The sequence below is a fragment of the Melanerpes formicivorus genome, unplaced genomic scaffold, assembly GCF_026170545.1.
Source record: "Melanerpes formicivorus ecotype bairdi unplaced genomic scaffold, bMelFor1.0.p_v2 SCAF_17, whole genome shotgun sequence".
In the NCBI taxonomy this organism is placed as follows: domain Eukaryota; kingdom Metazoa; phylum Chordata; class Aves; order Piciformes; family Picidae; genus Melanerpes; species Melanerpes formicivorus.
In genome coordinates this window covers 13,010,508-13,024,249 of record NW_027142369.1, presented here as the reverse complement: position 1 = coordinate 13,024,249, position 13,742 = coordinate 13,010,508, and the positions used below count along the sequence as shown (strand labels likewise).

Here is a 13,742-nt window from a genome sequence, read left to right as displayed (position 1 = left end):
AAGAATGTGTTCATGCAATTCCCAAATGGCCTTTTCCCTGGGAATTTCTTGTTTTGAACAAGACATTTCTTATCAGAGTAAACAGACACTTGGATAAATAGTTCTTGCTGGAACTTACAACTTAAGGAAGCCTGGAGAGGGGCAGGCAGCCACTGCCATGGCAAGGCTGTGTGCCCCACCAGCTCACAACCCTGCACCAGGACTTCCATCTACAGACAATACAGCAAAGGGTCATGGCCCCAGCCAGTGCATCACAGAATCACAGACTGGTTTGGGTTGGAAGGGAGCTTTAAAGGACACTTCATCAAACCCCCCTGCACTCAGCAGGGACATCTTCAACTAGATCAGGGTGCTCAGAGCCCAATGCAACCTGAGCTTGAATGTTTCTAAAGATGAGGCTTCTATCACCTCTCATGGCACCCTGGGCCAGTGTCTCACCACCCTCAATGTAGAAAATGTCTCCCTTCTCTCTAGTCTGAATATTCCCTCTTTTAGTTTAAACCCATCACCCCTTGTCCTGTCACTACATGCTCTTGTAAAAAGTCCCCCATACATCACGGTATGCACAAAGAAACACCTGGCTATATGTAAAGGTCAGTGGTGTGGGTTCATTCCAGCTACTGGAAACTCAGCCAAGGAAATTTGGGGTGTTACTCACCACAGCCTACAGTTGACACCTACCTCCAGGTAAATCCCACCCAAAAAGTCCCAGGCTCCTTGCTGTTTCTATCACCCTGGCAAGCCCAGGCTGTGTCATTGCACCAATCACACAGCATGGAGACAGAAATGCAACACTTAAGGCTGTCAAGTCATTAATTCGTGACCTTACCTCAGAGACAGTGAATGCCATGAACCACAGATCAAGAAGACAAGGCACTTCAAGTCAGATATGATGGACAGCTTTTTATTTCCCAATGTTTTCATTTAACAAAGTGCTACATTCCATAGTTACAGTATGAGGAGTTGTTCTTGTCTGAAATAGAAAACCACAAGGAAAGCACTAGGACTGCTAACAGCACTCTATGGAAGCAGTGCAGTCCAGAGAAACCTCACCTAGGGTGGACATCTGGCAAAGGAGACATCTTAAAAAAATCAGCAGCTGTATAGTGCAGGAGATTCATCTGGGCAAGAGCTGCACATCAGGCAGGCTGGCTCCTCCCACTGGAAATGGGGCTGTAGATGCCAAAGACCTTGTGTGATGCCTACAATAAATTCCAGCTTGTGCTATCAGGAAAATCCAAATCAGAGGCAAGCAACTTATCTTGTGCCAAGTTGAGAAAGTATTATTGCTGCAGCAAAGTGGCCATCATAGCCATGCCTTTGCATGGGGCCACAGCCGCATTAGATGGCCCACCTCTGCTTGAAGGGGCTTGCAGTTCACCTAGCACGGAGGATGCAGAGGGCACTTCTCAACTGTTTTTCTCATCCTGTCTCTGTCATAGGAATCTGCTTGTTTAGCACTGCAGAGGTATAGATTAAATCAGCAGAGCATTAAGAGACTGGAGGCTTCAGCTCCTGCCTGAAAACTTCTTCCACTCCCTGCCTGCGATATTATCACTTCAAGCAAATTAATCAAACTCCAGAGTTTGTAGAGAGAACATTTTTAAGAGCCCAATCCCAAGACTACTGGTCTTGGATGAGAAGGTAAGAACCTCAATGATGCTTGTGCTTGAAAGGCCTCTGGAAATCACACTGAGGTCAGCGGCACCGCAGCAAACTTGGCCTATAGGTCCAAAGGCTCCCACAAGCTTCACTGGGACCAAAGGCTGGACTGACTCTCCATCTTACCTCCACACTAAGAACAGATAACCTGGAGACACAGGGAGCCTCCAGGTTCTGGGGCAGGTGCCAACTGTTCAATAAATACCACTTCAAATCAATACTGGCTGGGATCTCTCTGCACTGCTGAACAGCTCAGAAAGTTGGCCAAACAGTAGTCTCCTGCCAACAAGCAGCTCACAACAAAGGCACCTTGGTTGATGGTGCTCAGAGCTAGAGGCAGGCCTAGCAGTGAAGATGGACCACAAGCAAAAATTTCTGGGCAACCTTTCTAGCCTGAAAGTCTGGCTCCAGCACAGACCAGAGAGCCAACACTGAACTACACATGCAGCTGGATGTCCCTTTTGGCTACAAGTCTCCTACTTGCTGTTTGTCCTACCATACCTGACATATAACCACTGCAGTATTTGCAATCCTTTGTCAGCCTCACTTGCAGCACCACTGATTTCCAGCATCCCAGCCACCCATGCCATGTCCTTGCCAGGTGAAACCTGGCTCTTGAGGACACCAGGACACCCAGATGATGCACTAAAACATCACCATCACCATTCTGACTGGCAGTGTGGCCTTTCATAAGTTCCTTGTGCTGGGGATGGAGAAGAGACAGCAAAACTGATTTCCCCTGTAGAAACTCACTGTTTCCCAAACTGTGGTTCTGCCAGCACAACAAAGAGCCACAGCACCTCCCCACAAGCCTTCCCTATCCATCAAATAGATGACCCAACCATAAAGCTCCTCCTGTGCTGCCATATTTTCTCAGTTAAAAACTTACGCTGTTACCACACACTGCCCAGGCTCAGGACCATAACAGGGAAGCAAGAAGAGCCTGCCCCTCACAGACTGTTAGTGCACAAAACCCTACTCATCTGCTGCTGCTTGGGTCCTCCTGGCCCATTTGCTCTGTTCTGCACTACCACCACAGCTCCTCTCCTCCAGTGGTATTTCAGATCTCTCTTCTAGGTTGCATGTCAAGGACTCAACCAGCCTAGCTACCAACCTTTCTGCTCCAAGACAGACTCCCTCTCACAGGCAGGCTAACAGCCTTTGTCACTGCTTATTCGCCACGTCTCCCTGGCTAGACCAGGGTAAAGCATTTCAGGAACACCTTGCAGCTGCCTGTATACTCCTGTTTCCAGCCTGACTAATGCTACAGCCATAAGATGGCTCTTTCTGAGGACGATCTTCAGCAAACTGAAATGAAGGAAAAGTCATTCCACCCTGCAATCCCCATCATGCCTTGCCAGGAACAAATAATCAAAGAGCCTAAGGGACAACAGTTTCTGATTCTCAAAACTGTAAGACAGCCAGCAAAGCTCAGCTGGACCGTTAACACCTCCCAAGCAGCTCCAAGCTACAAAAGACTTAAAAAGGAGAAGGAAATAGAGAGAGATCAGTATGGAAGGAAAACTCATCTTTAATTAATCATGTATAACAGAAGAAAGAGACATTAATTTCACATAGGGGCACCTGGACTCAACAGTGGGCTGCCAGATGGATGCTGGGTTGTTTTTAGCAAGGCAAACTTCTCCTGGTCAGAGTTTCAGGACTGAAAAGAGACAGATTTAAGCACTTGAAAGCCCAGCTGGTAAAGCCTCTCGGAGAGGGATGAGAGTATGAAAACTCCCCAACACATTGATGGATGAGGTTTGACTGTGTCTCCCCCAACCTGCTCAGCAAGATGAAAGTGTAAGGGACCACCCAGCTCTTCAACTGGAAGACAAGCAATAGTAACAGCATTTTGAAACCAGGTTGTCCCAGCCAGTCCTTCTCCGGGTGATTCAGTAGATGTGCGGGTAAAACCTACAACGAAGTGTCTAGGCTCTGAAGAGCACTGCTTAGAGTTGAATGACACATCTGATAACTTAGTGTTCAGAGGAGGCCCTGACCATCTCAAGGAAGAACTCAGCTTCAGGAGGGTCTTCTGAATGTTCTCTCTACCTTGCAAACACACTCACGTGCTTACCATCACTGACATCTACCCTTCACAAAGAATTAAATCCTTCATCTGCCTCTCCTCAAACTTTGCTCCCTTCCATTTCTTTGAAGCCTCAGTGGGATTTAACCTCAGTAGTTGTGCAGTCTGGCCATATTTGTCTAATCAGGTCTTCTCTGGCAACAGCTGCTGTTCCCTGTATGAAGGATGATTCTCACCTCAAAAACATGTTTTGATGATTCCCACCTCAAAAACATGTTTTGCATACATGTCAGATTGACCTAATGTCATAACCAGAAGCAGAGATAAAGTAACACAGCCCTTTTTCTAGCTATTTTGACAGCATTTTTGTGCCAAGCAACATCAATTTCCCCATGTCAGTTCTATAACATTTCAGACACTGGCTGTGCTCCTATGCAACCTGGTGCTTGCAACCCAAGCAGCACTGCACCTTGTCCTCACCTCATGACACCCTTGGTTTTCGTCTCAACAACCCTCTGCAACTAACAGTCCTAGAGCTTCACATTTTCCCACATAGTCATGAGTTCCCCAGGGGACCACCACACTTTCCCTCAGCAGACATCTCCACAGCTGTGACTGTTGCTGCTTTTCCACTATGAGCCACAAATCCCTCTACACCGACAGTCACCCATTCCACAACCCTTAGTGCCTTTCTGTATTTGGTAGTCTGGAGACAAGACACATCCAAATCCCCCAAAGGTGCTGCTGTTCATGCAGCCTTCAGTGAAAATGCAATGTCCAGTGGGTAAGGGGGGCAAAGGTTCTGCTTTCATCTTTGTGGGAATCGTAGAATTGTTTAGGTTGGAAAAGACCTACATGATCACCAAATCCAACCATTAACCCAGCACTGCCAACTTCACACTAAACCATGCTCCTCAGCACCACATCTATGCTTCTTTTAAATACCTCCAGGGATGCTGACTCCATTAATTCCCTGGGCAGCCGGTTCTGAGGCTTGACAACTCTTTCCACAAGGCAGTTTTTCCTAATGTCCAACCTAAACCTCTTCCAGCACATCTTGAGGCCATATCCTCTTGTTCTATCACTTGTTCCTTGCGAGAAGAGACCAACCCCCACCTTGCTACAACCTCATTTCAGGTGGTTATAGAGAGTGAGAAGGTCTCCCCTGAGCCTTCTCTTCTCCAGACTAAATAACTCTGGCTCCCTCAGCTGCTCCTCACAGGACTCGTTCCCTAGGCCCTTCACCAGCTTCATTGCCCTTCTTTGGACACACTCTAGCACCTTGATGTCTTTTTTGTAGTGAGGAGCTCAAATCTGAATGCAGCCTTACGAGAGATGAGCCAATAACTAGTGTCATTCAAATGGACAGCAGAAGCTGAAAGAAATGCCCAACCTGCCTCTTCTCTTACCTACTTACACACCAAACTAAAGCTTAGAGATCCATGCAAGACTACCCATCAGCAGGTGAGTGCTGCCATTTATTGTGCTCTAACAGATAGTGCTGGTTGAAAATGTAGCAGGATTTTTGCTGTGAATCAAGTGTTGAGGCCATTCCTGTGTGTCTCCAAGAAGCGTGGAGGAGAGCCAATAGAAGAAGGGGTGAGAGTTAGGGAACCAAGTACAGAAATGTGCTTCAAATTGTTATCAGCAACACTGTACATGGGCACTTCTCAGGTGGCAAGGGATACAGTCCAAGTGTCTAACTCATTAATTAAGCAGAGCAGCTAATCTCAGCACTAATGAACTCTAGCTCAGGTAATGTAACATTTAAAATGAATTGGACAAAAGTCATTCACAGTAAAGATTTCCATTCCCAGGCTAGGTGAGAGCTATTGTTATGATTAGATTACTGCCAGCCAGGACCAAAACAGTACACCAGGGTACCGGGAAATGAATTGTCTGTATGGATAAGCTCCAGCTGTGGATCTGAATGAGGTGCTGGGTGGGAATGTGAAATCTCACTAGGGCATCAAAACAAACATCACTGCGCAGGACACGTAGAGCAGAGCATGCCGTTTGGCCGGGCTGGTACCGACCACTGCTCGGTGGCTTGAGGTGGTGGAGAGCAGCAATGCAGCAGAAAGTTTCTTGTTCTTTTCTCTCCCCCTCCCTTCTTTTAAAAGTCACAGGCTGTCACAAGGGCACTGCAGTTTGACTCAAAATTCATCTTCAGAGCTGTCAGCCAAGAGCATGACTCGGTCTTGCATGCTGTTAAATTCCCTCTGCTAGGAGAAGAAAAGAAACATTAAAGAGCTCCACATGCAAAAAAAGGAACTAAGAGCATTTAGATTCCTTCCCATGCTCTGAGAGGAGGTCCCAGTCACCTCAATCCAGACAAACCACAATCAGAACCAGGCTGCACTCACTCTACAGCCAAAATCATAGAATCAATAGAATGTCAGCAGCTTGGAAGGGACCTCCAGAGATCATCAAGTCCAACCCCCCAAAGCAGGATCACCTAGGACAGGCCATACAGGAACATATCCAGGTGGGTTTTCAAAGTCTCCAGAGAAGGAGACTCCACAACCTCTCTGGGTAGCCTGTTCCAGTGCTCTGTTGCCCTCATAGTACAGAAGATTCTCCTTACATTGAGGTGGAACTTCCTATGTTCCAGCTTATATCCATTGTTCCTTCTCCTATTACTGGGCACCACTGAAAAGAAACTGTCACCTTCATCTTGACACCCACCCCTCTGATATTTATAGACATTAACAAGATTCCCCCTGAGCTTTGTCTTCTCCAGACCAAACAGCCCCAGTTTTCTCAGTCTTTCTTCATAGAAGAGACGTTCAAGTCCTAGAATAGAATTAACCAGGTTGGAAAAGACCTTTGAGATCATTGAGTCCAACATATCATCCAACATCATCTAATCAGTTAAACCATGGCACCAAGCACCCCATCCAGTCTCTTCCTAAACACCTCCAGTGATGGTTACTCCACCAGCTCCCTGGGCAGCCCGTTCCAATGGCCATTCACTCTTTCTGTGAAGTTCTTTCTAACATCCAGCCTAAACCTCCCCTGGCACAGCTTGAGTCTGTGTTCTCTTGTTCTGGTGTTGGCCACCCAGGAGACGACACCAACCCCCACCTGGCTACAACTTCCCTTCAGGTAGCTGTAAACTGCTACTGCAGTAAACTACAGCTGTAAACTGCAACAAGGTCGCCCCTGAGCCTCCTCTTTTCCAGGCTAGACAACTCCAGCCCCCTCAGCCTCTCCTCAAAGGTCTTGTGCTTCAGACCCCTCACCAGCTTTGTTGCCCTTTCTCTGGACATGTTCAAGCAACTCAAGATCTTTCCTAAACTGAGGGCCCCATAACTGGACACAGTGCTCAAGGTGTGGCCAAATCAGTGCTGAGTACAGGGGCAGAATGACTTCCCTGATCCTGCTGGCCACACTCTTCCTGATACAGGCCAGGATGTCATTGGCCTTCTTGGCCAAGCTGCTGGCTCATGTCAGCCTACTGTCAACCAGTACCCCCAGGTGCCTTTCTGCCTGGCTGCCCTCCAGCCACCCAACACTCGGATGTGTTAAATCTCATGCTGTTGGACTCTGCCCATCTGTCCAGCCTGTCAAGGTCCCTCTGCAGAGCTCTTCTGCCCTCTAACAGATCAACATCTGCCCCCAACTTGGGGTCACCTGCAAACTTACTGATGATGGACTCAATGCCCTCATTGAGATCATCAATAAAGATATTGAACAGGATGGGACCCAGCACTGATCCCTGGGGGACACCACTAGTGATTGGCTGCCACCTGGATGTGTTACCATTCACAACCACTCCCTGGGCTCAGCCATTCAGGCAGTTTCTAATCCAGCACAGAGTGCTGCTGTCCAAGCCATAAAACGCCAGCTTGGCCAGGAGTTTGCTGTGGGAGATGGTATCAATGGCCTTCCTGAAGTCCAGATAGACTACATCCACAGCCTGGACTCTCCAGTAGGTCCCTGTCTCTCTTGAATTGGTCAACAGGAGAGTGAGTGTGATTGGGTTTTTCCTTTGCTGTTGCCATACCTTTCTTTTGTGTCTCTTAGAGCCATTTCTCCTTCTGCGATTCATGATCTTGATGCTGTAGAGTGCTCCTAGGATAAAGAGGGCTCCCGCTATTCCGACTCCTACAGGAACCAGCATCCCAGACATGTATCCTGCCTAGGGGGAAAAGAGAGAAATAGAGCAGCACTCACAAGACCATCCTTTCAGAATAATTTTTCACCACTGTAGGACTGTGACATGTCCCTACACTGCCTTCATCACAATTCACATTTTTGGGTCTTTATCACCTGTCTGCATAGCATGAGCTCTATTCCAGGACTGCTCCACAAGCCCCCAGCCAGCCCCACTCTGGGACCCTGCTGGTAACTACCACAGCTCACTCACCATCAGCTTTTGCTAACAGACCTCCTTGTGACAGCTGAGGCACTGCAGTATTTGCTCACCTTTAGGAGAGGGAACAATTCTGGTGCAGAGCTGCAAGCGCTGGGTGAAGTGTCTGTTAATACAGGTGCACGTGCGAAGGAAAACCTCAACCACCAAGCAAGCAATCCCAAACCACAACAATGACCTGTGACCATCCAAAGCTTCATGCTTCACAGATGCATGCTGTGTAGAGCAGGCTGAGTGCTTTTCTGACCTCCCCAGGTAACACCTGCACAAATCAAGGCACAAGTGTATGTCTGGCCATGTTCAAGGGAGCTCAATTCAGACAGCCCAGAGCTACTGATAGCCTTTTCAGCAGGAATTTGGACTAGCAGCAAACAAGGACCGACATTCTCCTTGCCAGCTCTGATGGCTGGAGTGTGTCTTACCATGGCCAAACTGCTAAATACACCTCCTGTAAAGAGTACTACACAGCTCCCATACTTCCCAGAGACACACTGGCTTGGGGAAACAAGCATTCTGGGACCTATCTCAGCACAGGGACAGCAGATGTTGCTCCCAACACCCACAGCTAGGTCTCTGAAGGAGCTAAGTGCAAAGCCAGATCATGCTCAACTGCAGGAAGAAGCAGTTTGCCATCTCCCTGGCCAGCCCAGCCTGAGCCTCTTTGACTTTGTACTGAAAATATCTGAATCACTTTTACTTAGCATGGAAGGGGTCATATGGATGAGCAGGGCAATGATGTAGAGGGAGGTCACACAGCCCTTCATCTGGCTTTAAGAGAAGCACAGCAAATGTAAATCAGCTTTAAATTCAACTGCTGTGATCTCTGTACGTTTGCACTGCCCGTTAAAGAAGATCTAGATAGCATGACATTTTAAATTACACATCTAAACATTCAAAATCCTTTAGAAAATATTCCCAAGTGCTTGCTATTTGATATTTTATTGTTTGTAATTCAAACAAACTAAGTTTTGAAGTGCCAGATTGCTTCAGCATCCTCTTCAGCATCTTCACCTAACTCAAGCTGGGGGGCTCAGTGGACTAAGAAAGGCAGGTATGGCCTGGTTCCCCCACCATCAGTGTTGCCTTTGCTTTTTCCTTCCTACAGGGTCCTACAGCTTTATCCTTTGACATCTGTATCCTCTAAAACATGTTTTACACCTGCCAAGGAACTTATGCACAATTCCAAGGGCTGCCAGACAGGTCTTAGCAAGCCTCAGTCCATTATTTACAACCACTCATCTTTATCTGCATTCATGACCTGCAACACAGCTTAAAAAGATGCTTACACCATAACTGTTTTTCTTTCATAATCCCATTGAGTGTGCAGGTGGTGTGGGGAACCTGCTCAGCATGTGCTGCCCTGGCTTCATACACTTAGCTGGAGAATTAAAGCAACTGCTTTTATCTAAGGCAGATACAACGCTAGCAAGGGCTGGTTTGCTCTCCCAAACCCCTCCAGATCCTGCTCAGTGCTTTAAATAGCAACAACTTTGTGCTTGGATCCCAAGGCCTGAGGGATCTGCAGCTGCATTGTGCAAGTTCCCTGAACACCTTCCCAGAAAGCCCAGCCGTGCTCAGCATGGGCACTCGGAGGGGGGCTGTGTGTCTGCACCCCAGTTCCCAAAAAAGGAGATTAGTGAGAACACAGCTAAGAGATTGTATCTCTGTGAGGCAATTAAGGTACCTTAATTAGGTGACCTAATTACTGCAGTGTGGGTTTTCCTATTTCTGGAACTTTGCTGCTGGCACAGGCGGTAATGTGGGACTGGAAATAGCTTTTTAGCTGCTGCCCAGCTGAGTTTCCATATCAGAAATCACTAATTTTAACATGATGAACTCCCTGGCCTGTCTGTAAGCCTTTATCACACACCCAGTCAGTCCATGCCCTTTACAGGCTTCCCCCAATAACTAGACCAATGATTTTTACCCCAAAAGTCTATGATGTGAAGCAGACCTAGAATTGTTCTCCTAGCCCTTCTGTCACACAGCCCAGCTCATGAGGACTTCTGCATTTACTTCATAAAAAAAATAATGTTTCACAGGCAGCTCCAAAGCCATGTTTTTACCCCCTGCACAAGGGGAAGATGCAGCTTCTTCACAGATCCTAGGGATGCTTTTAAGACACCAAATCCATGATCATGACCTTCCTGGCTCCACTGGACTTTTAGATAACAGCAACACAGGACTTCAGAGGAACCTAATCTCCATTACTCAGCACATAAAATGCAACATTTGCTCAGTGTTTGCAGATCAGACAAACCTGTCACTGACCTGTGCTCCCTGTCCCACACTTCCCACACCTTCTGTCTCCCAGCAGGGCAGTCCTAACACAGGAGGACACATCTCTCAGAGATGGGGCCATCATGTGCCAGGATGCTCTTCTAGAGGGATTTTAGAATTGAAAGCACAGGGCTCTGCCAACAGCAAATGAGAGGAGCACATGATTGGTGTTGATAAACTTGACAAGAGGAGGAAATGGGGTGAGGAGGTTTATTTGCAAGTGATTTGCTACACCAGAAATTGGTTGGGAGTAGGTGAATGGTTTTTTTTGTTGGGCTTTTCTAAGGGAAAATGTGAGTGAGGTGAAAGATCTGCCTCCACACATCTGCCATTCTCCAGAGGAGGAGCAGCTCAGGGGCTGAGTCTCTCTTTTAAGCAGACACTAGCAGGTCCTCAGCTATACCACTGCTTGTGCTGGGCACTGCCATGCAGTCCAACATCTACCTGCAACAGGTTCAAACTCTCTAGGGCAACTTTCATGGAGACTGGAACACACACGCCTCCTCTGCAGTGGAGAAGGACAGAGGTAGCCAACAAGGTGCCAAGAGGAAAGTGAAAGCTACAACTTCAGTGAGAAGACAGCTGATGTCACCAACTTGTGTTGTGATGGCTGGGGTAGGTCTGGAAAACTCAGGTGACCCATGCATGCTACATTCACTCTAGGCACTCAACCAGTCTTGGTGTCTGCTTTTTTACCTTTGTTGGGAAAACCATTCTCTGTCCCTTCATCATTCGCTCTGGCTGAATCCCCAGCCAAGGTGCTCTGCTATGAGCATAGATCGCACTAGACATGCCTCCTTCCTATCACAGGCAGAAAAGTGACTCAACAAGGGCTGGGCAAAAGCCCACCTCAAAGCCCTCCACTCTCTAGTCCTGTAAAACAAATACCCAGACCTCAACTCTGTTCAGACTTGATAGTAAGCTGCTGGTGAAATTTGATGTGGATCATGTGAAAAAGCTGGACTCACTGGGTGACAATCTGCTTAAGCTTAGAGAGGTATCTTCAGGGGCTGGAGTTTCCTACTGAGTCCTTATTCCTTGTGGTGTCTCTTTTTTTTTTGTTGTTTAATCTGTTAACTCTGATCCTGTTCAAGAATTTTCAAGCCCTGTTGAGTCAAAAAAAGTTCTTGGTTTAAGACACTGTCACCTCATTTCTAGCTTCATGACTTTGCCATCATCAACAAAACATTTGGAAGGCTTCACAGTCCTTTCAAAATGTTAATATATTCTCTAGGCACAGATCTTGATTCCATGCACCACCACCCTGTAACACCAGGCAGAAAAGATCAGGGTCTGTTATCTTTCCAATCTTATGTTTGCTCTTCTTCCTTCCAGAAATTTTCATCCCTCCTTGCATGTGCAGGCAGGAAAGGTCTTGTTCAGAGGTGGTGGCATGGCATACAGCCTCTCACCAGAGAGGATCACCAGATCCTCTTGATTTGGTTTGAAAACCAAGCTTTGGACTTAGAGAAAAAGGGTGGAGGCAAGTTAAAGGGCAACAGAAATGTAACCTGGGTAGTCTGAAAAGACAGTGCCTTAGCGCAGAGAAGTCTATCAAATATCCCTGTCCCTCCTTCTGCTCTCAGTTACCACCCACCAGGGATGAATTGTGGATTTACACCACTACACAAAACAGCAGCCATTGGGTTCTTTTGCCTCCCAGAGAAAATGTTAAGCCCCTTCTCAGCTGTCTTTGTAGAGATAAAGAACTACACTTTCAAGAGCTTATTTATTCCTGCAAGTAAAAACGTTTTTGCATTTAAAGTAATTGAAACACTGAGCCTCCTACCTTATCTTTCAGCTTCTCCATCCAGCTTCTCACTGAAAAACAAGACATAAAAAACCTGTAATCATGTTACTTATGTTATATTAATTAGTAACAAAATGATAGTATTAAAATAGATACTAATTAACTTGACAAGCTGATAACACTTTTCATCAGATTTCCTCTCTTCTCATTCATGAAAAAGAGCAATTGCAGCAAATCAACTTGAGAAACTCTTCAAGTGAGCTGGTAGGCAAGACCCTGCTTTCGTCTGTGCAATACAAATCTTCAGTGTGATTTGAAAAAGATGATGAAAACCAGCATTTCAGGTTGTGGGCTTTTAAGAAGAACTTCTCATACACACACTGGGACCTCTGAGAAGGAGAAAAACAAAACAGCTTGGCTATCCCCTTCCACTGGCCTCCTCCACAGGAGCATTCTTCCCTTTATTTGGCCTAGCCTGGAACAATGCCTACAAAAGTGTTATTCCCCGTCTTTTATTCCCTTGCTTTTCTGGAAGCAGCCATTGCCTGCTCTGGGAAGTCACCAGAGAAATGGGATAGCATTGTAGGTGCTAAATTACTACACCAAGTAAATTTATACTGCTCTCAGAGAGGTCTTAATTTCCTAACAGTTAATATAAGTCCCATGAAATATGATAGCTGAGAATTAAAATCCTCTAACAGGATTTGGGATGAAGTACTGAGCTCATCTCAAAGAACTGCAAGTGCTTAGCAGTGGGCTCACAACTCATCCACTCCACAGGTGACTGGATTTGTCTGCACTGCACCAGAGACAGAATGCTCATCTCTTCAGAGGCACCCAAATACTGAAAATCCTGCTCAGAGGTCAGAGGCAAAGAAACAGATAAATGTTGGAGGTTTTTCAGGTTGTGACAACTGTGTTTTAAGCCTTGAACAATTCCCATTTTACCAGGAGGACAACGCTACACGCAAAGGGAACAGGTACAATTGGATGCACCAATGTTCTTCTGAATGAGATTTCTCCCAGGATGCATCCAATCCCAAATGTTACACAGCATTTATGGAGCAAGACCTTATTTCCAAGCCTGCTTTCTTAGAGAAACTCACTTCAAAGCTCATGTTCATAGAGTCACAGATTCATAAAATGGTTTCAATTAGAAGGGAACTTGAAGATCATCTAGTTTCAACCCCTCTGCCATGGGCAGGGGCATCTTCCACTAGACCAGGTTGTTCAAGGGCTCATCCAACCTGGCCTTGAACACCTCCAGGGAGGGGGCATCCATGACCCTCATGGGCAACCTGTTCCAGTATCTCACTACCCTCACCGTAAAGAATTTCTTCCTAATGTCCAGTCTAAATCTGCCCTCCTCAAGCCTCTATCCATCCCCTCTGATCCCTACCACTACAATCCCTTGTAAAAAGTGCCTTCCTGGCTTTCTTGTAGGCCCCTTTAAGGTACTGGAATGTTGCTATAAGCCTTCTCCAGGTTCAACAGCCCCAGTTTTCACAGGCTGTCCCCACAGGGGAGGTGCTCCAGCCCTCTCATCATCTTTGTAGCCCTCCTCCAGACCCACTCCAGCAGTTTGATGTCTTTCTTATGCTAGGGGCAGCAGAACTGGATGCAGTGCTCCAGGTGGGGTC

General features: G+C 46.7%; 1 protein-coding gene across 3 annotated transcripts in view; it reads right to left on the bottom strand.

Moving 5' to 3' along the window:
- Positions 1–888: 888 nt before the first annotated feature.
- ARMH4 (armadillo like helical domain containing 4) overlaps positions 889–13,742 on the bottom strand; it is a 74,050-nt gene continuing 61,196 nt past the window's right edge. For 2 of the 3 annotated variants that reach the window (XM_068148997.1, XM_068148996.1), the window contains exons 6-8: positions 12,142–12,173; positions 7,704–7,838; positions 889–5,919 (exon numbers count right to left, since the gene is read on the bottom strand). In XM_068148997.1, the coding sequence (XP_068005098.1) occupies positions 5,851–5,919; positions 7,704–7,838; positions 12,142–12,173 (236 nt within the window). In that variant the 3' untranslated portion in view covers positions 889–5,850. The remainder of the gene's footprint in view (positions 5,920–7,703; positions 7,839–12,141; positions 12,174–13,742) is intronic. The other variant, XM_068148998.1, reaches the window with a different exon arrangement.